Source organism: Tasmannia lanceolata, unplaced genomic scaffold (assembly GCF_043159265.1).
Source record: "Tasmannia lanceolata isolate RefF3 unplaced genomic scaffold, GAP_Taslan_0.1 ptg000023l, whole genome shotgun sequence".
Classification (NCBI taxonomy): Eukaryota; Viridiplantae; Streptophyta; class Magnoliopsida; order Canellales; family Winteraceae; genus Tasmannia; species Tasmannia lanceolata.
The window spans coordinates 6,753,431-6,776,506 of NW_027518700.1; the positions used below are offsets into that span (position 1 = coordinate 6,753,431).

Genomic DNA, 23,076 nt, shown 5'->3' on the forward strand with positions numbered 1-23,076 from the left:
GAATCAGAGAGTGAAGATCAAGGTAAGAAATATGTTTTTATTGATTTATGTTATTAGAAACCCTAAAACAAGAATTCTGTGATTGATCTTAAAAAGATGAAAGCGAAGGTTTTATTTCGTTTAATATGTGCCTTAGGACTGATCTCAGTTTTCTTAGGATTCGCTTTGTTATGGAATCCCAAACGAGCCCAAGATCGGATCGTTTTGATTTTTTGAAAAGTTTGTCTTGAAGGGTCGAACAAAAAAGTTTAGATTATTTTTACAATAATTATATGTGTCAATTCGAGCGTGAAATTAGATTAGTTGGATTCGTCTCGTCGATACGAATCCAACATATCTGACCACGCGCGAATCGGAGCTAAAACGAGAAAGTTTCGTCCATACAAGTTTTGGTAAAATTGGGGACGAATCTAGAATTATCGCAAAGAAATTGTGAAACTTCGAAAATTTATAACTTCTTCGTTTCTTGTCCGTTTTCGACGCTCTTGTACTCTACGTATATGTCGGAAACGAGTACTTTCTGTTAAAAATAGTTTTAATTTTTTTTAGAAACTGTAATGATGATAATTTCAAAATACTGACGGTTTACCAATTCTTTTCCAAAGAGGCACCAAAGGGTGTCTTGTGTCAGTGAAAGGATATATATGCCTAATAGGACTGAAATTAATGCTGAAACTCATGGAAAATATTCATACTATTGATTGTAGGTAATTAAGGTGAATTTGAAGAGGAAAGTATTCGTCATTAGAGGTACGTTATTTCGTACCACTTTAGTGTTATGATTCTCGACTCAATGATATGCCTTTTGATCTTAACTCTATAATCTCTTTGAATATATGAAACCATTGATAACGGTAGATTTTGATTTGGGTCTTGCATGCTTATTCCTCTTTGATCACAGCCTATTAAATTTTGTTTTCATTGGCAACCTATGAATTTCGTATTGAATATGTGACTCTCTCTGATATAAGGACCATTTGATCATGGTATACCCAACTATTCTGGAAACCCTTGTGGAACCCACAGGAACCACAATCTTTGGAACTTTGTAAGTACATTTGAACCTTGTGTATATGTGTACACCTTTTGTGGAGGCTTAGGTTTGTATGTGAACTATAAGGGCCCGTCAGTGGGTGTTATTCACTTTATTCGCTGACCCTGTCTATATGAACTTAGAAACTAGTTTCGAACCGCGGGCAGTCAGGTAAAATAACATGCTTTTTGGGCTAAGCCGATGACCTTTGGGTGGTTTTGTGTATTCTGATTGTTTTCAGTGAAACCTTAAGACTGTGACTTCTCTTATCGAGACCCCCTTTGATGTGATACTTTGAAATATGAGTTTGTAAGCTTTGTCTCTTAGTTATTGTATTTGTATCAGTCACCTCATGTGTATATTTTACCATCTTAGTTTATCTACTGACCATCTCTTTGTAGCATGCTTTTGACCCCACTTCTGTGATGTGTCTTTATGTACTGAGATTTTCAGTTGACTGTGGTTTATCATTTTTAGACATTGACCATCGTGGAGCGGACGAGAGAGCGTAGGCGTGATTTAGTGACTATTAGTTTTAGTAGATTCTTTTAATTTCATTAGACAGTGAGTATTGTTTAGGCATTGTTGAAACTATGTTATTTTATTTCATTATTGGCTATTGGGGCGAGCGAGAGAAAGATTAAATATTTGACTATTTGGATTATTTATGCAATTGTGGACCTTTATGGATATTATGATATGAATGGTTTTGTTATCACTTTGTTAGCCTTGTATACTTGGAAGGTTTCCTTGCAGGTGTACAGCGCTGTCATGTTCCCAGGTCTTATGGGTGCGGCTTGGGGGCGTGACAAAAAAGTGGTATTAGAGCCTAGGCTTTAGGTCTTAGGTGAAAGATTTGATCTAAGAACTTTAGAGTGATATTGGAAATTTAATTAAGGATCGAAGTAGGAAGTGTTTGACATATTCATGTGCACTGGGGACGCTTGGATAACATGTGAGTCGGTCACACGAATCAGGACCTGGTTGTATACTTGATTGCACCCGGGGACGCTTGGGAGGCATGAGAGTTCGCGATTGGGTAAAATGTCTAAGAAGTAGATATTGGCTCCGATGGGGATATTTTGTAGCACTATATAGATACAAATAGAATATGTGTCTAATTTATTCTTTTGGTAATATTCTGATTGAGTGTTTTGTTGGATTTATAGTATGGCGACACACGGAGGACGAGGCGGTCGCGGAGTTTGAGTGAATCGTACTCGGGCCATAAATGACATTATTGGTGGAGATCAAAATCAGGCCCTGAATGAGCCAGTGAATCCAGAACCTCAGAATTTTGGTGAACCAGCACAGAATGTGAATCAAGCTCAGGAAGTGGATCCTGGTCAAAATGCGAACCCGCCAGTGCCTCCACATGTGGCACCTCAAAATGAACAGGATCAAGAGCGGGCTGAAATGAGAAACTTTATGAGAGCCTTCGTTGGTTTAGCAAACCAGTATCAACAACAACCCCAAATACAAGAGCCTCGGGTTGTAGGGTAACCACATCAGGTGCATGGCATATCGGAATTTATGAGACTGGCACCAAAATACTTTAAGGAACCTACTTCGGCGGATGATACCGAGTCATGGCTAGAAAGTGCAAAAACGGCGACAATGAGATGCAACTGAGATGAAGACAAGGTCGATTTTGCAACGTACATGTTAGAGGGAAGAGCCCTTCACTGGTGGAAGAGAATTAAGCGCAAGTATGAGCACCATCAGGGCCCTTTTACTTGGGCTATGTTCCGTACGGAATTCCTTACCAAGTATTTCCCAAGGAGTACCCTATATAGAATGCAAAGAGATTATTCTAAGTTGGTGCAAGGAAATATGGCCGTTGAGGAATATGAGGAAGAATTTGATAGACTTGCGCGCCATGTCCAACGATGGTACCCGATGAAGATACTAAGTGGGACAAGTTTGAGCATGGGTTAGCTATGTATATTCAGAAGGGCATTGTCGGATCTAATGCCCCAAAAATGTTTACTGAACTTGTGAACTTGTGGACCGTGCCAAAAAGTTAGAAGCAGTTCATTTTGAGGCTCGGGAACTTTCTCAAAAAAATTAGAAGAAAAGAAATAGAGATGGTGATTTTAAGGGAGGACAACCTTCTAGGGGATCAGCTCCATATCCACCTTCTGGAAAACAACAATCATTTCAAGAGTCTCGTAGTAAGCAAGGAAATCCAGAAAATCAAACAAATCAGATGAATCGTCAAGCTAAGTCAGAACCCGTTAGGACCCAGCTCCTAAGTGTGGAAATTGTGGAAAGAATCACCCTTCCGAGTCATGTAGGTGGACAACCGGTGCATGTTTCAGATGTGGCGAGATGGGCCACAGGATCGCTGAGTGCCCTCTTATGGCGGGTGACTCAGTCAATTCAGAGGACACCTGCTACTTGGACGCAGCCTATTCAGACTTAGACTATCCAGAGTCGAAATGTTCCAGCTCTTCCTGCAACTCAGCCAAGGACTAACCGGCCCAGCATTCCTGGTCGCTTACGTGCTCTTACACACTAGGATGCTTAGACTGCGGGTACTGTGGTTTCAGGTACCCTACCTGTTGCATCTTATGTTTATGTGTTATTTGACTATGGAGCTACGCATTCGTTTGTTTCCTCTTCAGTTGCTACATTGCATTCATTTCCTTCTGTGCCTATTGATCATGATTTGTGTGTGAGTACACCGGTAGGAAAAGACCTCATGACTGATAGGATTAGCAAGACATGTCCTATCAGGATTGGTGATAAAGAATTGCTAGCGGATCTAATACTCTTAGAACTCTATGACTTTGATGTGATCCTTGGCATGGATTTGGCTACCACCTCATTATGCCTCGGTGGATTGTAATAAGAAAATTGTGAATTTCGAGATCCCTGAAGGAGAAATTTTATTTTGAAGGGAGTGGGGCATGCTCTACCTTAGTTGTTTTGTCTGCTATGTGCAAGCATGACGATTGCTTAGACAAGGTTGTGAAGCCTTCCTAGCATCAGTAGTTGATGTGAATCACAGTGATGTAAAAATTGAAGATATTTCACTAGTTAGAGATTTTGTTGATGTTTTTCGTGAAGACCTTCCAGGTCTACCCCCAGACAGAGATGTAGAGTGTACTGTTGATTTAGCTCCTGGTACGACGCCTATCTCTAAGGCCTGTATCGTTTGGCACCAGTGGAAATGAAAGAATTGAAGACTCAGTTAGAAGAACTGTTAGAGAAGGGTTTTGTGAGACCCGGCATTTCACCATGGGGAGCACCAGTTTTGTTTGTAAAGAACAAAGATGGAAGTGTGAGATTATGCATAGACTATAGAGAGTTGAACAAAGTTACAGTAAATAATAAGTATCCGCTTCCACGGATAGATGATTTGTATGATCAGTTGCAAGGGGCATTTGTGTTCTCAAAGATCAATCTCCGATCAGGTTACCATCAGTTAAGAATTAAATCGGAAGATGTCCCAAAGAGGCTTTCCGTACTCGGTATGGGCATTAACCAATGCCCCAGCAGCTTTTATGGACCTGATGATTAGGGTGTTTAGACCATTATTAGATAACTCTGTGGTTGTATTTATCGATAATATTTTGGTGTATTCTAAAAGTCATTCAGAACATGAGAAACAATTAAGAATTGTTTTAGAAACCCTTAGGAAGGAGAAGTTTTCCGAAAAATTCAAGAAGTGTGAGTTTTGGCTTGACTCAATATCTTTCCTTGGACATGTGATTTCCAAGGAAGGAGTTTATGTGAATCCAAAGAAGATTGAAGCAATGATAGATTGGAATAGACAGAACAATGTGGCTGAAGTTCGGAGTTTCTTGGGTTTAGCGGGGTACTATCGTAGATTCGTGGAAGACTTTTCACGTATCACAGCTCCTTTGACTCGCTCGACCTGGAAAGGAATTAAGCTTGCTTGGTCAGAAGAATGTGAGGAGTTTTCTGAATTTGAACCAAAGACTAGTTACTGCTCCCTTCCTAACTTTGCCTGTCAAAGGAATAGGATTCACTATTTATAGTGACGCTTCAAAGAAAGGACTCGGTTGTGCATTGATGCAGAACGGGAAGGTTATAACCTACGCCTCCCGTTAGTTGAGACCGTATGAGGAAAATTATCCAACCCATGATTTGGAGTTAGCGGCTGTGGTCTTCGCCTTGAAAATTTGGAGGCATTATCTGTATAGGGAAAGGTGTGAGATATATATTGATCACCACAGCCGCTTACTCCAAATGTTTGAAATATATCTTCACACAAAAAGAGTTGAATATGAGACAAAGGCGTTGGTTGGAGCTTTGAAGGACTACGACTTGACCATAAGTTTTCACCCTGGTAAGGCAAACGTGGTAGCTGATGCTCTTAGTCGGAAGTCAATTTGGCAGCTTTGATTATATCTCAGAAAAGCATTTTAGAAGATCTGCGAAGAGCAGAAATTGAGATCTGTGGGCGAAGTTTTGGAGTTTAGATCTCTGTACTTCAACTCCAACCCACATTATAGGAAAGGATTAAAATTGCTCAAGATTCTGATCCTGAGTTGTGTAAGATCAAAGGTAAATTAGATAAAGGAAAGGAATCAGAATTTCATGTTCACCAGGACGGCACCCTGAGATTTGGCCACTACATGTGTTCCTGACAATGTGGAATTAAAGAGGTAAATTATCAAAGAAGGTCACAGCACAAGCTATTCGGTGCATCTTGGAAGTACAAAGTTGTACAAGGACTTGAAAGGTAACTTCTGGTGGAGTAATATGAAAACAGAGAGAGCCCAATTTGTATCGCAATGCCTAACTTGTCAGGTAGTCAAGGCCGAACATAGGGAAGTACAAAGTTGTACAAGGACTTGAAAGGTAACTTCTGGTGGAGTAATATGAAAACAGAGAGCCCAATTTGTATCGCAATGCCTAACTTGTCAGGTAGTCAAGGCCGAACATGGGGAACGTTGCAGCCACTTCCCCTTCCTAAATGGAAGTGGGAAGAGATCTCTATGGCCTTTGTTGCAGCTCTACCTCGTACACCCTCAAGCAACGATACCGTGTGGGTAATAGTTGATAGATTGACCAAATTAGCCCATTTCATACCAATTAAGACGGGTCTTACACCTGAGAACCTTGTTAAGCTGTATGTGGACCAAATAGTTTAAGTACCATGGAGTGCCTGTGACCAAAATAGTTTAAGTACCATGGAGTGCCTGTGCCCATCTTGTTTGACAGAGACACTCGTTTTGTATCTTGGTTTTGGAATAGTGTGCATTCAGCAATGGGAACTTCACTCAAGTTTAGTACATCATTTCATCTCCAGACAGATGGTCAGTCCTTTTGGGACAGATATTGGAAGATATGCTCAGGGCGTGTGTGATTGATTTGAAAGGTGCATGGGGCAACCATCTTTCTTTGGTGGAATTTTCGCATGGGAAGTGTAGATCACCCATATGCTGGGATGATGTGGGTGAGAGGAAACTTATACACCCTGAGTTGGTACAGCAGACTGTGGACATGGTGCAAGTAATTCATGAGCGCCTCGCGCTGCACAAAGTCTACAGAAGAGCTATGCTGACAATAGAAGAAGAGAATTGAAATTTAAAGTCGGGGATAATGTGTTGTTGAAAGTGTCACCTACTAAAGGTGTGATGCGATTCGGAGTCGGAGGAAAGCTTAGTCCAAGATTTGTGGGACCCTATGAAATTCTGGAAAAGATCAGGAAAGTGGCGTACAAACTTGCTTTGCCTCCTTCCTTGTCGGGAGTCCATAATGTGTTTCATGTTTCGATGTTACGAGAATATATCGCAGATCCCAAACCTTTGAAATTGAGAGCCGACCTATCTTTTGAGGAGCAACCAGTACATAGAACCTTTGAAATTGAGAGCCGACCTATCTTGTGTTTTTCAAACCACATACCACAACATTGATAATGGCACCCCTATATTCCATTTTCTTATAGTCTTGTGTGCCAATCCTTTCAAAAAAAAAAAAGAAGGTCCTCATCACCCTATTTTGTTCCAACAGCACCTTCTCTATTTGCCACCCCTTTTACAATTCTTTAGAATGCGTCTCACCCATCTTATGTGACAGAACCACAGTATTATATCTACACTTTATCTTTGCATTGTCCAAATGATAAGAAGTTTCCTGTTGTTATTTGTTGTCGTCCATCTTAAGTCACTAGATGTCGCTTCTCATCCATCTTCCTTACCTTTTTGAGTCGTCCCCTTAATCTAGATTTCCATTTTCTTGTTTTGTCTTATTTCAGTTGAGGTGCTTCATTTCTTTGAAGTGCGTGCCTGAAATGAGAATTTCAACTCCTTTCGGTTGAGGTGCTTCATTTCTTTTGAAGTGTGTGCCTGAAAGAGAGTTTCCAATACCATGAGGATCGACAAAATCGACCCATGTTGTCTTGCCTATCAAGGCCCATTCTTGCCAATTCCGGCATTGTATGGTTCATAGTGACCATTTCCAGAAGGTTCGGTATTCAAAACAGGCCAAAAGACTCGCCCATTCCGGTTTGAGTCCAATCCAATTCATTGAAGCCCACTTCGTGGCTCATCTTGCAAGCGACACATTCTTCATCAACAGGAAGGGATCTTCATCTTTGGCAATCAACATCAGGCAGTCAATATTAGTGGACATTCAGTAGTATCATCAAACTCTTTCATCATCAGAGGATCTTCATCAGTGTTTAGTACATCAGAAGATTTGACGGCGTGCATCAAATGTCCAATTTCATTTTTTTATATTGGGGAATTTCGTTGTAATCAAACGTATGTCGATTTTTCAATCCACATACGTTTGAGGGGGCATATTAGAGAATAAAATCAAATCAAGATCAAATCTTCTAGATTTGATCTGATTGGGCTATATTGAGTGGTTGGATTGGATTAGGCAAGTGAGTTGGATTAGGTTAATCTTTTTCCATAGTTATCTTATTCTCTTGCTATGTTTATCATTTGAGTGTTCTATAAAAACACTCCTTATGCTTATTGTAATCATTCAAATTTAGTGAAATCTCCTAAACTTATCATGAAAAAAACATAAGCTTTTAGATTTTGTGTTAATTTAATTATTTTTACTTCATCAACATGATTTTTTCAAAAAATTCTAATTGAATTTTGTGAATGATTTTAGGCTAGTGTTTTGGAAGCTTAGATTTTGTGTTAATTTAATTATTTTTACTTCATCAACATGATTTTTTCAAAAAATTCTAATTGAATTTTGTGAATGATTTTAGGCTAGTGTTTTGGAAGCTGAGTTGAGTCGAGTGAATGAAGAGAACGAGAAGCTAAGCAGGATGTTGAGCATTATGTACGAGAATTTCAGGGTTTTGCAGAGCCAAGTGGTGGATTTAAAGAGTAAGAGTACCGAGAAGGAGAGAGAGGGCTCCGCCTCATCATCCAAGAAGAGAAAGGATGAAAGCCAAGAAAATAATAACAGTAATGGAATTAACGAGAATGCTAATTATAGAAATCCTATTGAGAGCTGCTCTAACGAAGATTCATGCAAGAAGCCATGTAGACTTACAGAGACAAAGACCTCCAAGGCCTATCTAAGGACTGATCCATCAGATACAAGCTTGGTAAGTAGAAAATTTCTAAAACAATATCACAAGATCAGGGTTGTGTAAGCCCGTGTAATCCAGTATTTTTAAAAAGTATTGTATGGTCCACACCATAGGTGAATTTGACGGGCAACAACGTAAATAGATTGTGCTCATTTTTCCGTAGAATGATCCTAGCCCTCCTATCTAAAGATGAACTGCATATTATGTAAGTGTCTATAGATCGCAGGGCTGGGATCATCCTTTGTAAATGATTTTTTCGACACAACCTATCTGAGTTGTGGCCAGATCAAATGGACGGTTTGGATCATCCTACATTGTAGTGGACTACGTCTCACATTGTAGTATCAGAAAACTCAAATCCTAAACCCTAATCCCTAAATCCTAAACCCTACATTTTATTATTTTCAGGTGTTTAAAGATGGATACCAGTGGAGAAAATATGGTCAGAAAGTCACCAGAGAGAGAAAATACGGTCAGAAATGGTTCCTACACATATGTGTAGAGAGTTCTCTACACACTAGCTTAGCTTAAAATACAGTGGGGGCACACATTGTTTGGGTGATTCAAGCCATCCATTTTAAAGGCCCTCACATAGAGAGTTCTCTACACACTAGTTAAATCAGTGCCTTTTATCACTTTAACCTTCATCACTCCAATGAATTGTACCATGCCTACCTGCTAACAGTTCCATTACGGCATGATTACAACAGTTTTTTCACCATAATACTTAGTAGCCACTAGAACCCACCTTGTATATAAGTAAAGCTGAATGTTGCACAACGAGGTGCTTCCACGTGGCACCCGTCCTATACAAGCAACTTCTACGTATAGCCCCTTTTAAGAGAACAGATATTATACACACAACTTCTGTGTATAGCACCGAAATTTCATCATTTTACGTTTGAGAAGGAATTCTACAACTTCCTTATTTCTCTCCATAACAACCAATTAAATCTATTATAATATCTCTCCCTGTTTTTTAGTTACGTTTTAAAGAGCTTTAAGTAAACAATAAAAACATGGTTTGAAAAGTGGGTGATAGGAAAAATTGCACTGGGCTATAAAGAAAATATAAATGGTGAGACCCTTTGTGTAAAACCAACAGATACCAATCCAATATGCTAATAATCTGGATAAGAATTTGCCCCTTCTTTTTAATTTTTTTAATTTTAGCAGTTTCTTTCATCTTCTTCTTTTAAAAAAAAAGAAAAAGAAGTTATAAAATAATATTTTTTTGGGCCGCCCTGTGCATCGCCCACTAATAAGATACAAAGACTTAACAATATTTCAGCGCAGAGATATATTTTACGTCAAAGCCCTCATGATTTGTTATTAGAAACCCATTTCAAAAGCATGGTGACTGCTTGGGAGTGTCGATTCAAAGCTGATGTCTTGGGTGAGATTCATCTCCCCTTCTGTACAAACACACGAAAGCTCTTACATATCTCCACATTTCTCCTTGTTTCCTCTCATTCCATTTCGAGCTTGTGCCCAAGAGCGACATTTGATCGGAGTTTAAATAGTCTTTAAGTTCATAAACATGGACTCCGCATGGGTCAATACCTCCCTTGGATTGGATCTCGGCAGCAATCTTTTGGGTGAAAATCCGACGAGCTTAAGAAGCGATGTAAATGATTTTGGGAAGAAACTCTCCCCGAAAGAAGAGGTAGGCACATGGAAGAATTGCTCTTTCTGCATGATTTTTGTTTTACTAATCTGGGCTTTTATCAAATATTCTTTCCAAAGAGCTTTGATTGGATTTCGCGTAAAATATGGGAGAAGGTTCTAATTTTTAGCTAGAGTGATTTTCCTAGATTTCTGAGATTTTTATGTTATGAACCCAAATCGGTTATCATTGTGATTGATCTTCCTAGTGGGAAGATGGGCCTCTCAACCCGCTTTGAAAGAAGTGTCAGTCCTCCTCTCTATGCAAAAACACAATTTCCAGGATAAATTTCATTACATTTGAAAACCCACATGACCACTTCCTCTAAAACGCCTACCCAAGCAAATCTAGGTAACCATTCAGGGTACCATCCCCTTCTTTTGGGTGCCAAAGAGAAAAACACACAAAATATAAACTGATTTATGATACCCTAAGTGGGACCCCTCGAGGAACGTAACATTCTAATTAAATTTTGTGAATGATTTTAGGCCACTGTTTTGGAAGCGGAGTCGAGTGAGTGAAGAGAATGAGAAGCTAAGCAAGATGTTGAGCACCATGAAAAAGAAATTCTGGGTTTTGCAGAGCCAAGTGGTGGATTTAAGGAGCAAGAGTACCAAGAAGGAGATTGAATGCTCTCTGTCATCATCAAAGAAGAGGAAGGATGAAAGCCTTGAAAATAATAACAGTAATGGAATTAACGAGAATGCTAATTACATTAATCCTATTGAAAGCAGCTCTAGCGGAGATTCGTGCAAGAAACCTCGTAGACTTACCAAGACGAAGACCTCCAAGGCCTATCTAAGTACTGATCCATCAGATAAAAGCCTGGTGAGTTGAAAATTTCAAAAATAAGATCACAAGTTCAAAAATTTATATGGTGTAAACCTATGTAGTCCAGTTTCTTTCAAAAACTACTGTACGGGCAACACCATAGGATGATCCAAAGCGTCCATTTGGTGACTCCTAACGTAAATAGGTTGTGCCCAAAAAAATCATTTCCATATGATAATCCTAGCCCTCCCATCTATAGAGGAACTCCATATTATGGAAAACTCTAGATGGGAGAAATGATTTTTTGGGCACAACCTACTTATATTGTAGCCCATATAATGGACGGTTTGGATCATCCTATGGTGTAAGCCGTAGAGTACTTTTTTATAAATACTGTACTATACCTTAATAGTCTGTAAAAACTCAAACCCTAAATCTTACATTTCTTTGTTTTCAGGTTATTAAAGATGGATACCAGTGGAGAAAATACGGTCAGAAAGTCACCAGAGACAACCCATCTCCTGGAGCTTACTACAAGTGCTCCTTTGCCCCTGTCTGCCCAGTAAAAAAGAAGGTAACTTCCTATCAATCTCCACCGTCCATCTCGTTTACTCAACTTGGATTGGTTTCTAAGGTTTTTATTTTTTATTTTTTATTTTCTTGTAATTTTTCTTGCATCAGATTCAGAGAAGTGTTGAGGATAGTTCGATCGTAGTAGCCACATATGAAGGGGACCACAACCACCCACACCCGGCTCGAGCTGAAGTGCCCAATGGCTCGAGACACAGTAGAAGTTGCAGTTCGGTCCCTTGCTCGGTCTCGGTCAGCACCTCGAGCCCCAATTTTACACTGGATTTGATCCAATCTAAGTTAGTTCAGGACGCGGCGAAATCTCAGTCTCTCGTTGAACAGATGGCTACGTCCTTGGTGAATGATCTCAATTTTGCAATGGCACTTGCGGCCTCCATTTCTGGTCGGTTTCTTCGAAGATGAAAATTTGAATTGTAACGCTGATATACATAGAATTTTGAGAAAGGGAAGATGAAACACAGTTTGGGTTTTTCTACTACATTGGGTGTTAATTTGATTTTTGTTGAGAAAATCCGCCGGGCAATCCTATGCGATCATGCACAAATATAACGGAAAAGTAAAATAAACAAGCCCCAAGATGAACACCAAGATTTTATGTAGTTCGACCAAGCCTACTCCGCAGGCGAGAAATATGATCTTCCACTATGAGAAAACTATATACAAGGATTACAATGGATTAATCTCAAACCCAAAAACCTGCAACCCTTTCCTTGCTTCTCAAACCCAAGACCGTACAAGAGATAATCCGAGAGATAACCCGAAAAAGAACCCAAGAGAAAACCCCAAGATGAAAAACCTCTTCTCCCTTTCTCTCTCTTTTGGCAGACGACACACCAAAGACGTCTTGTTTCGCCGCAACCCAAGAGAACAACACTTCTCTTTTACTTCTCTTTTTATAGTTTAGTTTTCCCCAAAATCTAAAAATACAGATCTCTATTTTTGCCTTTGCCTTCCCACCCAAGCAACCGTGGGTGGGAAATAAGGGAACTTTCCCAACAATTTTAGCAAATAGTTACCCAATTATATGATAATCATAGTTGTAGAGTTTTGTTTAGTGGGAAAATCGGCGCGAGTTTTGAAGGCTAGGCTGAGGCCTTGTTCGTTTAAGGTTATGTCAACCAATTGTGAGTGCTAAACTGATTATTGGACTCAGAATTTTGTTTAAATTTGAGTCGAATAATCGGTTTAAGCCTCACAATCTGTTTTCATAATCTTAAACGAACTTGGCCTGAGCCACATGTAAGGTTGACCCTGGGATAAACGGAAGTACCGTGTGGAGGGGATGTGTGCAGCTAAGCACACCAACAAATTTTGACTTCTCTAGAGAGGTGAGTGGGAATGGCCTTCTGGGTCATATGCATAAACAAAAGTGATGCAACTGTTTTCCTTCTATAGGTCAAAATTAGAAGTCTTACCCATATATAATACTGAGGTTCGTATTTGGGAATAATTCGGCAAGCTAGGTTTGGATACGCGTATTTTAGAATCCTGGATTTCCTCAAAATTGTAGTTGAGAGACGAGAAGAAAGAAATCAGCTGTCGTTTTCTGATTTCTAGCCCTTCTTTCCGACAGCAAGAGAGCTGGCGATCGCCCCATGTTTCCAGGTTTTAGAAATCGCAGGATGCGGGAGAGATTTCTAAAACCTGGTTTTCTTACTTAAAATCCAAGAAAACTAGCCCTTCTTTGGGGCTGTTTGGATACGCGGATTTTAGAATCCAGGTTTTAGTTTGAAAACAGTGTAAAAGAGGGTCATGATCAAGCTGTTGGTATGCTGACATTCTTGGATTTTAAGTGAGAAATTCACGTTTTAAAAATCTCTCCTGCATCCTGAGATTTCTAAAACATGGAAATATGGGAGGATCTGCTACTCTCTTGCTGACGGAAAAAGTGCGAGAAGTAAAAAACGACAGCCGGGCTGCTTCTTCTCCTTTCTCTTACCTACAATTTTGAAGAAATCCCATATTCTAAAATCCGCGTACCCAAACAGCCCCTTAAATGTTTATAAAAGTTGGGAAATGTTTGGGAGTGATTAAGCGCATGTAATTTTTAGAGTTATTGTGAGTTCAATTTTCACTGCAATATGTTTTCAAATAATTTTAAATTTCACGAGATTTACGAATATTATGTTGAAAATGAATCAAAGCCCTGATACCTCTTGTTGAAAAAGAGATAAAAGCAAGAAGAACAAAACTAATTAAGAAGTAAAACCCACAAAATAAGGGGAGACAATTATCTTTTCTTGAATATTATTTTCAACACATTAACGTACCCACTTCTTTACTTGCCATTCACGTTTTTCTCCACCCCTTTTATAAACAAGATTTATTAACACTAAAACTCCAACAGTCCTGACTATGGCTAAATTCTTTTCTGACTTTATCCCTTTAACAAGGGAAATGCTAGCGTCCATCACAGATGGCATTTCGCGGATGATTTGTTGCATCTGACAGCAGCCACACAAATGAGGTGGCTGCTGTCAGATGCAACAGACCATCCACGAAATGCCTTCTGCGATGGACGCTAGCAAATTCCCTTTAACAAATTAGCCAAAACCGATTCTAACTCCAAAACCCTATGTAATTGTGAACAACCACACACATTCCTCCCCTCTTTCTAACTTAACCAAACCGAAAGACAAACACAACCACAAACCACCTACGGTTTTGCTACCTAACCCGAACAAATTAGAAATTTATTCTAACTAGATCCTCGTGCGCAAATTAAAGCAGGACCCATTCTCATCAACTTGCGTCGGCCCAACAACTCCGACGACGTGCAAGAGTAAAAAATGACTCTCAACACTCTCCCTCAGCGCTGACTCTCTATTGGTAACCCCAAGTTCCTTTCTAAACTTCGCAAACTTCTTATAGCTCAGCCCTTCAAAAGCAGGAAGGGCTACGAACGCACGAAATGTCGTAACTTTGGCTAATAGGCTGAACATCTCATAATAATCATGCCGGTACTTCTGCAAGAATCGTTGAACAACAATTCTCGCTTCGAACCTCTCTGCAATCCATCTGCTTTCATCAATACCTTGTATAACCATTTACATGAAATAGGTGACACTCCAACAGGTAGTAGCGATCCTCACCCTCCAATCTACAAGAGGACTGTAAATTATATAAACCCCTATACATTAGAGGGTTAGGATCATCCTACGAAGATGATTTACGATGCACAGCCTCTTTACGTTGTGGCTCATCAAATGAACGGTTTAGATCGTCTTAAGAGGTGGGCCACACCAGACATTCTGAATACTGGACTTCATATGCACACATCATATAAAATCTCATTTTTCGCATTAATAATGTCTGCCACATATACGGCACCACGGTTCAATGTGGCTGAAGAACAATGATATGGTAACCGAATTATTCAATCGGTGCATGGATTAGGGTTCTACTTGCTGGGAAACCACATTTTTAAGTTGGTATTATCTTGACATTCCTCACCTAATTTAGTAATATAAAAATCCTAGTCATCTTTGGCCACTGAAAATTTTTTTCTCTAGTCATGCACGTCACATTGGAGAATGCAAATTTTTCAGTATTTTAAAATGTTTTTCACAGTTGTGTGTTCAAGTCTCCGGGTAGGATATAAAAAAATGACTTCAGAGCAGCAAGGCCCTCTTTGGATTGCAACAAAAAACATTGTTGCTTGAAATTTTTTTCTTGAGAAACTTTTTTCTTTCAACAATTTAACAGAAAATGACATGAACATGCTTAATTTGGGGATATCATCAAAAATTAAAGAACACTCTAAATAAAATAAAAATGAATAAGGCTGGTTCAAGTTCTATTTTTGATGGGTAAAAAAAGTAAGAAATTTTAGAAATATTTTTCCATGCCAATCTGGTTTCAAAAAAATCCTGCAATTGTATATTTTTTAATCATAAGCGCCTCTTTGCAGTTTTTTTATCGGTATTGTTTTCTCTTTTCTAAATTTGGCACTCAATCAAGGCCCAACACGTGGCACCGGAGACCCAAAAATGATCTACGGCAAAATGGTAATTTTATTGTACTTCCAGAAACTCAAGTAAGATAAACTCCCAATCCGATAATCTAGCAAACCAAACTAATCAGAAAAAGTCCCAAAATGGCAAAATTCCTAAATGGCAAAGGACTCTACTCTATCCAACTCTTAGAGTTGGATAGAGTCCCTAATTTCTTAGAGTCCCTCAGAATCCAACTCTAATCCTTTTTCTGACACTCTTCCGTGTGCAGATGTTGCAGGTTTTCTCTCTCGGAGCAAGCTCTGCACATCTCATTTTAGCGTCCATCGCAAAAGGCATTTCACAGATGGTCTGTCGCATATCACACCATCCACACAGGCTCACTTTTCAGCAGCTTTTGTTTTCATTGAAGAACCACAAACATGGTTGTGCCGCAACGAGTCGTCCATGGAAGAACCACAAACGCCTGGAGAACGAAATCCCTAAATTGGGTAGCGGAGAAACAAACCCTAAACTCGCCGAGAAAAACTAAATCGTTTTTGGAATTTTGCACAAGAGTAGTTCGATTGACTTTTTACATAAATCACAATTTTTGTCAAATGCCCAAAAAGCAAATTGCACCATGCATAAGAAAAATAAAATATTAAAAGGGTGCAAGGGCTTTTAAGGAATAACAAAAAAAATTTGCCCAACTTAAGGAGGGTACTTGCCCCCCTTACGCTACATGTAGCTCTGCCCCTGCCTGTTGGGGGTGACCCTATGAGCGTGCGGCGGCTGTCACGTGCGCCGGACCCCGGATTTTTGGTTCAGGGCGTGACAGTTAAAGTATTATGTCAATTCCCGACTCCACTGTGTAGATATTGTCCGGTTCTGGGTCATCTACCCTCCCCGGTTTTGTTTTCTAGCAGCACTAACGGGGCCCGACGTACTCCGCGGGGCCTGCCCCTTGGAGATGCTGAAAACGCATCTACATAGGGAAAGGAGAAATCCACATATATAGCCCAGTAACTTTTCCTTCCTTTCCGATGTGGGATCTCATAATCCACCCCCCTTAGGGCCCAGCGTCCTCGCTAGCACACCGTACTGGATGGGAGGTCATGCTCTGATACCATTATGTCACGCCCCGACCCCACTGTGCAGATATTGTTCGGTTCTGGGTCATCTACCCTCCCCGGTTTTGTTTTCCAGCAGCACTAACCGTGCCCGACCCACTCCGCGGGGCCCGCCCCTTGGAGATGCTGAAAACGCTTCTACATAGGGAGAGGAGAAATCCACATATATAGCCCAGTAACTTTTCCTCCCTTTCCGATGTGTGATCTCACATATTTTGTCTTCATTCATGAGGTGGCTACTGTCAGATGCAATAGACCATCCGCGAAATGCCTTCTGCGATGGACGCTAGCAAATCCCCTTTGACAAATTAGCCAAAACCGTTTCTAACTCCAAAACCTTATGTAACAGCTAACAACCACACACATTCCTCCCCTCTTTCTAACTTGAACAAACTGAAGGTCAAACACAACCACAAACCACCTACGGTTTTGCTACCTAACCCGAACAGATTAGAAACTTATTCTAACTAGATCTTAATGCCCAAATTAAAGCAAGACCCATTCTCGTCAACTCTTTGTGTCGGCCCAACAACTCCGACGACGTGCAAGAGTAAAAAATGACTCTCAACACTCCCCCTCAGCGCTGACTCTCTATTGATCACGCCAAGTTCCTTTCTAAACTTCGCAAACTTCTTGTAGCTCAGCCCTTCAAAAGCAGCAAAGGCTACAAACGCACGAATCGTCGTAACTTTGGCTAATAGGCTGAACGTCTCGTTATAATCATGCCCGTACTTCTACAAGAATCGTTGAGCAACAATTCTCGCTTTGAACCCCTCTCCGATCCATCTGCTTTCATCAATACCTTGTATACCCACTTACACGAAATAGGTGACACTCTTGTGTAAGTCTCCGGGTAGGATATGAAAAAATGACTTGAGAGCAGTAAGGCCCTCTTTGGATTGCAAGAAAAACATTTTTGCTTGAAATGTTTTTCTTGAGAAACTTTTTTCTTTGAACAATTTAACAGGAAATGATATGAACGTGCTTAATTTGGGGATATCATCAAAAATTAAAGAACATTCTAAATAAAATCAAGGCCCGACACGTGGCACTCAATCAAGGCCCGACACGTGGCACCAGAGACCCAAAAATGTTCTACGGCAAAATGGTAATTTTATCGTACTTCCAAAAACTCAAGCAAGATAAATATTTTTTGGGCACAACCTACTTATATCGTGGCCCATATAATGGACGGTTTGGATCATCCTATGGTGTAAGCCGTAGAGTACTTTTTGATAAATACTGTACTATGCCTTAATAGTCTATGAAAACTCAAACAACAAATCTTACATTGCTTTGTTTTCAGGTGTTTAAAGATGGATACCAGTGGAGAATGGTCAGAAAGTCACCAGAGGCAACCCATCTCCTAGAGCTTACTACAAGTGCTCCTTTGCCCCTGTACGTCTGCCAAGTAAAAATGAAGGTAATTTCCTATCAATCTCCACCGTCCATCTCGTTTACTCAACTTGGATTGGTTTCTATGGTTTTTTTTTTTTTGTAATTTTTCTTGCATCAGGTTCAGAGAAGTGTTGAGGATAGTTCGATCTTAGTAGCCACATATGAAGGGGAGCACAACCACCCACACCCGGCTCGAGCTGAAGTGCCCAATGGTTCGAGCCACAGTAGAAGTTGCGGTTCGGTCTCTTTCTCGGTCTCGGTCAACACCTCGAGTCCCACTTTTACATTGGACTTGATCCAATCCAAGTTAGTTCAGGACGCAGCGAAATCTCAGTCTCTCGTCGAACAGATGGCTACGTCCTTGGCGAATGATCCCAATTTTTCAATGGCACTTGCGGTCTCCATTTGCTGACATATATTTCACCCGTCGGAAGGGGAAAATGGTGAAAAGACGAAAATTTGAAATGTAAAGCTGTACATAGAATTTTGAAAAAAGGAAGATGAAATGCAGTTTGTGTTTTTACATCGGGTGTTAATTTGATTTTGGCAAATAGTTACCCAACTTTTGAAGGCTAGGCTCTGTTCTTATAAGATTATGTCAACCAATTGTGAGTGCCAAACTGATTATTGGACTCAAAATTATGTTTAAATTAGAGTCCAATAATTGGTTTAGCCATCACAATCGGTTTTCATAATCTTAAACGAACTGGGCCTCATGTAAGGTTGACCCTGGGATAGAAGGAAGTACTGTGTGGAGGGGACGTGTGCAGCTAATCACACCAACGAATTTTGACTTCTCTAGATAGGTGTGTGGGAATGGCCATCTGGGTCATATGCATAAATAAAAGTGATGCAACTGCTTTCTTTCTATAGATCAAAATTAGAAGTCTTATGCATATATAATACTAAAGTTCGAATTTGGGAATAATTCGGCTAGCTAAATGTTTATAAAAAGTCAGGAAATGTATGGGGGTGGTTAGGTGCATGTAATTTTTATATTAATTGCGAGTTCAATTTTCACTACAATATGTTTTCAAATAATTTTAAATTTCACCAGATTCACTAATAATATGTTGAAAACGAATCAAAGCATCAAAGCTCTGATAGATCTTGTTAAAAAAGAGATCAAAGCAAGAAGAACAAGACTATGACGTAAAACCCACAAAATAAGGAGAGAGAATTATCTTTTCTTGAATATTATTTCCAAAACATTTACGTATAGCACTTCTTCACTTGCCATTAGGGCTGCAACAGGGTCGGGTTTTTCAATACCCTAGCCCAACCCTGGATCCCATTATCTTGGCCCTGACCTGCCCTGACCCTGAGTCAGGGCCGAAAAACCTCAACCCATTACCCGCCCTAGAGGGCTCCGTGCTGGCCCTGGCCTGCCCTGATTGGGCAGGGCCGGGCCGGGCCGGCCCCAAATTGACCCTAGTGCAAATACCTGTTAAGAGTGCCAAAAATAAAGCAACCACTTATCATATAGAACAACATGATCAATAAACAGAGAAAGGGAACAAAATAAGACAATATGAATTCAATAACATGACGGGCAACAGAGACAATTAATAATAATAATAATCTAAAGAAACATCAATCCAAGATAATAGAAAACATTAGCAAAAGAAACATGCACAGATGATTCAATTCTATAATAGAAAACTTAAGATCGGGCCGGGCCGGGTCACGGTACCCAAAGCATTAACCCAGAACCCAACCCAACTTGAGTCAGGGTCTAAAAAATGAACCATGACCGGCCCTCAGGGTTGGAAAATCCAGCCCTGACCCTGTTCGGGCTCAGGGCGGGTCAGGGCTGACAGGGCCAAACTTGCACCCCTACTTGCCATTCACATTTTCTCCATCCCCTTTATAGACAAAAAGAAGACAAGAACTATCAACACTAAAACTTCAAGAGTCCTAACTATGTCTAAATTATTTTCTAACTTTTTATCTATTTAACAAATTAGCCAAAACCATCTCTAACTCCAAAACCTTATGTAAGGGCTAACAACCACACAGATTCCTCCCCTCTCTAACTTTAACAAACCAAAAGTCATACACAACGACAAACCACCTACGGTTTTGCTACCTAACCCCAATAAATTAGAAACTTATTCTAACTAGGTCCTAATGCCTAAATTAAAGCGGGGCCAACTCTCATCGACTTGCGTAGGCCCAACACCTCCGATGTCGTGCGAGAGTCAACAATGACTCTCAACACTCCCCTCCAGTGCTGAGTCTCTATTGACCATGCCAAGTTACTTTATAAATTTTGCAAACTTTTTCGTAGCCCAGCCCCTCAAAACCAGCAAGAATCGTCGTAACTTTATCTAATAGGCTGAACATCTCACAATAATCATGCTCGTTCTTCTGCAAGAATCCTTGAGCAACAATTCTCACTTTAAACCTATCTGCCGATCCATTTGCTTCCATCATTACCTTGTATACCCACTTACACGAAACAGGTGACACTCAGTGGGCGATCCTCACCCTCCGATCCATAATAGGACTGTAAATTATATAAAGCCCTTCACATTGGAGGGTTAGGATCATCCTACCAAGATGATTTTCGATGTACCGCCTCTTTACGTTGTGGCTCATCAAATGAACGGTTTGGATCATCTTATGAAGTGGGCCGCACTGGACTTTTTGAATACTGGACTTCAGGTGCAAACATCATATAAAATCTCGTTGTTCGCATTAATAATGTTGGCACATATACGGCATGGTTCAATGCAGCCTTTCTTTTTAGGAAATTGGAAACAGGATTCGAAAAATCATTTTCCTTCCCAAAATTAAAATCAAGTTGCATGGCCACCAAATTGGAAGCAAATGGTTTGGTGGGTCCGCACAAGTCAAACGATACAAAGCTAAAAGAAATAGATCGAAAAAAAAAAAAAAATAAATAAAGCGGAAAACGTGCCATGGAATAAACCACGACATTTAAGGTAAACATCATTTGTTGAAGGGAGACTTTCAACTTGCGTTTGATCTTCTTGACTTCTAATCACTTCAACAGAGACCACCGTCCATTTTTCAATTGATTTAGACTATACCATTAATATATGTTACAATCTCCACCAATTAAATACAAAGACCAAAGATTTCTTTAACTCAGGTATATATATTTTGGGTCAAAGCCCCCATGATTTGTTTTTAGCAACCCATTCCAAAAGCAATTGCAGATTGGGAGTGACGATTCAAAGCTGATGTCTTGGGTAAGATTCATCTCCCCTATTGGTCAAACACACAAAAGCTCTTGTATGTATCTCCACATTTCTCCTTGTTTCCTCTCATTCCATTTCTAGCTTGCTGATGTCTTGGGTAAGATTCATCTCCCCTATTGGTCAAACGCACAAAAGCTCTTGTATATGTCTCCACATTTCCCCTTGTTTCCTCTCATTCCATTTCTAGCTTGCCCGAGAGCGACATTTGATCGGAGTTTCGCCAGAGTTCTGCTGGAATTTAACGAAGTCTTTAAGTTAACAAACATGGACTCAACATGGGTCAATACTTCCCTTAGTTTGGACCTCAACAATAATCGACGCCTTAAGAAGCGGTTTTAATGGATTTTTGGGAGGAAAATCTCGCCGAAAGACGAGGTGGGTACATTAATTGTTGAAATTTTAAGAACTAAAACTAATAAAACAACGAAAGATAGAAGAGGCTTTTACTGTTGGAAGAAGAAAAAACGTCACTTTTTCATTCATTCATTCATTCCACACACCAAAATAACACAATTAGCCTTTAAATAGACTATTCTATCCGTCCAAACTACTGCCCAAATTACTCATACGTTTCCATCTCTTTTATTCCTAGTCAAACTCTACTACATGACCCTAAAAGATAAACTCTTATTCCTATAAAATAGGTACTGACTTTATCTCTCACCAAAATATTAACTAGATAACTATTCTAGAAACAATAAGAAACCTCCAATCGTTCAACTCTAATACAAACAGGACTCATAGTTTCTAGAGTACAAGATAAGCATGGCTTTATGTGGGCCCTCCACTAGGCACCACCGTTTGAATTAGATATTCCAACACGCTCCCCTCAACTCAAACAAGGTGCGGTGTTTGTACTCCCATCATATGATGGAATTTCTTCAACTTTTCTTCTGGCAAAGATTTGGTGAAAATATCCGCCACTTGATCTTCAGTATTGCAAAGCTTTAGTTCCACTTCTTCTTTTGTTGTGACTTCTCGAATGAAATAGTGACGAATCTCAATGTGCTTCATCATCTCTTGATGAATTTGAGTCTTTGTTAAGGCAATAGTGGATTTGTTGTCACAAAACAATCACGTAGGCCCGCTTTGTTTCGCCTTGAAATCATGCAAAATCCTTCGGAGCCAAATTGCTTGACAAGCTGTAGTTGTAGCAGCAATATACTCGGTTTCCATGCTTGAGAGCGCTGCAGTAATTTGCTTCTTGGATGCCCAAGCTATGACACCCGATCCAAGGCTAAAACAATAGCCCGTTGTGCTTTTTCGATTATTAATGAAACCTGCCCAATCACTAACAGAAAAATAAATTAATTTATAGTTAGTGGCTTTTGAGTACACAATACCAAAATTGATTGTGCATTGGATGTATCTCATAATTTTATTTGCTGCCCCAAAATGATGCTTGCTTGGACTGTGCATAAACCTGGAAATAATGCTAATTGCAACATAATATCTGGCATTGTATGAGTTAGATAAATCAAACCATCAACCATGCTTCTAAAATTCTTCTCATCTGTTTTTTCAACTCCATCTTGTAAAGTAAGTTTCTCATTAGTATTTATATGTGTTTTTGTAGGTGCACAATTTGCCATTTCAAATTTTTTTAATAAATCTAAAGCATACTTTTTCTGACATATAAAAATCTCATTGGATCCTTGAATGACTTCAATACTAAGAAAATAATGCAATAGACCTAAATCTGACATTTAAATTTTTTTCAACATGCTCTCTTTAAATTCCTTAACCATATCAAGAGAACTCCCAATATATATCATGTCATCAACATAT

The 23,076-nt window shown here is 39.7% G+C and overlaps 2 protein-coding genes and 1 pseudogene across 3 annotated transcripts in view; all 3 read left to right on the forward strand.

Annotated features, from left to right (window-relative positions):
* The window catches only part of LOC143856678 (putative WRKY transcription factor 40), a 25,599-nt gene extending 16,498 nt beyond the window's left edge, over positions 1-9,101 (forward strand). Inside the window, exons 3-5 of the mRNA XM_077366945.1 lie at positions 2,203-3,585; positions 8,241-8,585; positions 8,979-9,101. Of these exons, the coding sequence (XP_077223060.1) occupies positions 3,475-3,585; positions 8,241-8,585; positions 8,979-9,101 (579 nt within the window). The 5' untranslated portion in view covers positions 2,203-3,474. The remainder of the gene's footprint in view (positions 1-2,202; positions 3,586-8,240; positions 8,586-8,978) is intronic.
* Positions 9,100-12,076, forward strand: LOC143856649 (putative WRKY transcription factor 40). Of its 2 annotated transcripts, none has more exons than XM_077366913.1 (4): positions 9,100-10,236; positions 10,725-11,064; positions 11,465-11,581; positions 11,689-12,076. In XM_077366913.1, exons 1-4 carry the CDS (start codon positions 10,202-10,204, stop codon positions 11,998-12,000), a joined length of 804 nt encoding a protein of 267 aa, XP_077223028.1. In that variant the 5' UTR covers positions 9,100-10,201; the 3' UTR covers positions 12,001-12,076. The 2 variants fall into 2 exon arrangements, with proteins under 2 accessions (XP_077223028.1, XP_077223029.1); XM_077366914.1 differs by having other exon boundaries at positions 11,486-11,581.
* A 2,476-nt stretch (positions 12,077-14,552) lies between these two features.
* LOC143856679 (WRKY transcription factor WRKY76 pseudogene) lies at positions 14,553-18,473 on the forward strand (annotated as a pseudogene).
* The last annotated feature ends 4,603 nt before the right edge of the window (positions 18,474-23,076 follow it).

Coding starts and splice junctions, on each gene's coding strand:
- LOC143856649 (XM_077366913.1), top strand. CDS start 10,202: ATGATTTTGGGAAGAAACTCTCCCCGAAAGAAGAG. Junction 11,065..11,464: donor ATCCATCAGATAAAAGCCTG/GTGAGTTGAAAA, acceptor CTTTGTTTTCAG/GTTATTAAAGATGGATACCA. Junction 11,582..11,688: donor TCTGCCCAGTAAAAAAGAAG/GTAACTTCCTAT, acceptor TTCTTGCATCAG/ATTCAGAGAAGTGTTGAGGA.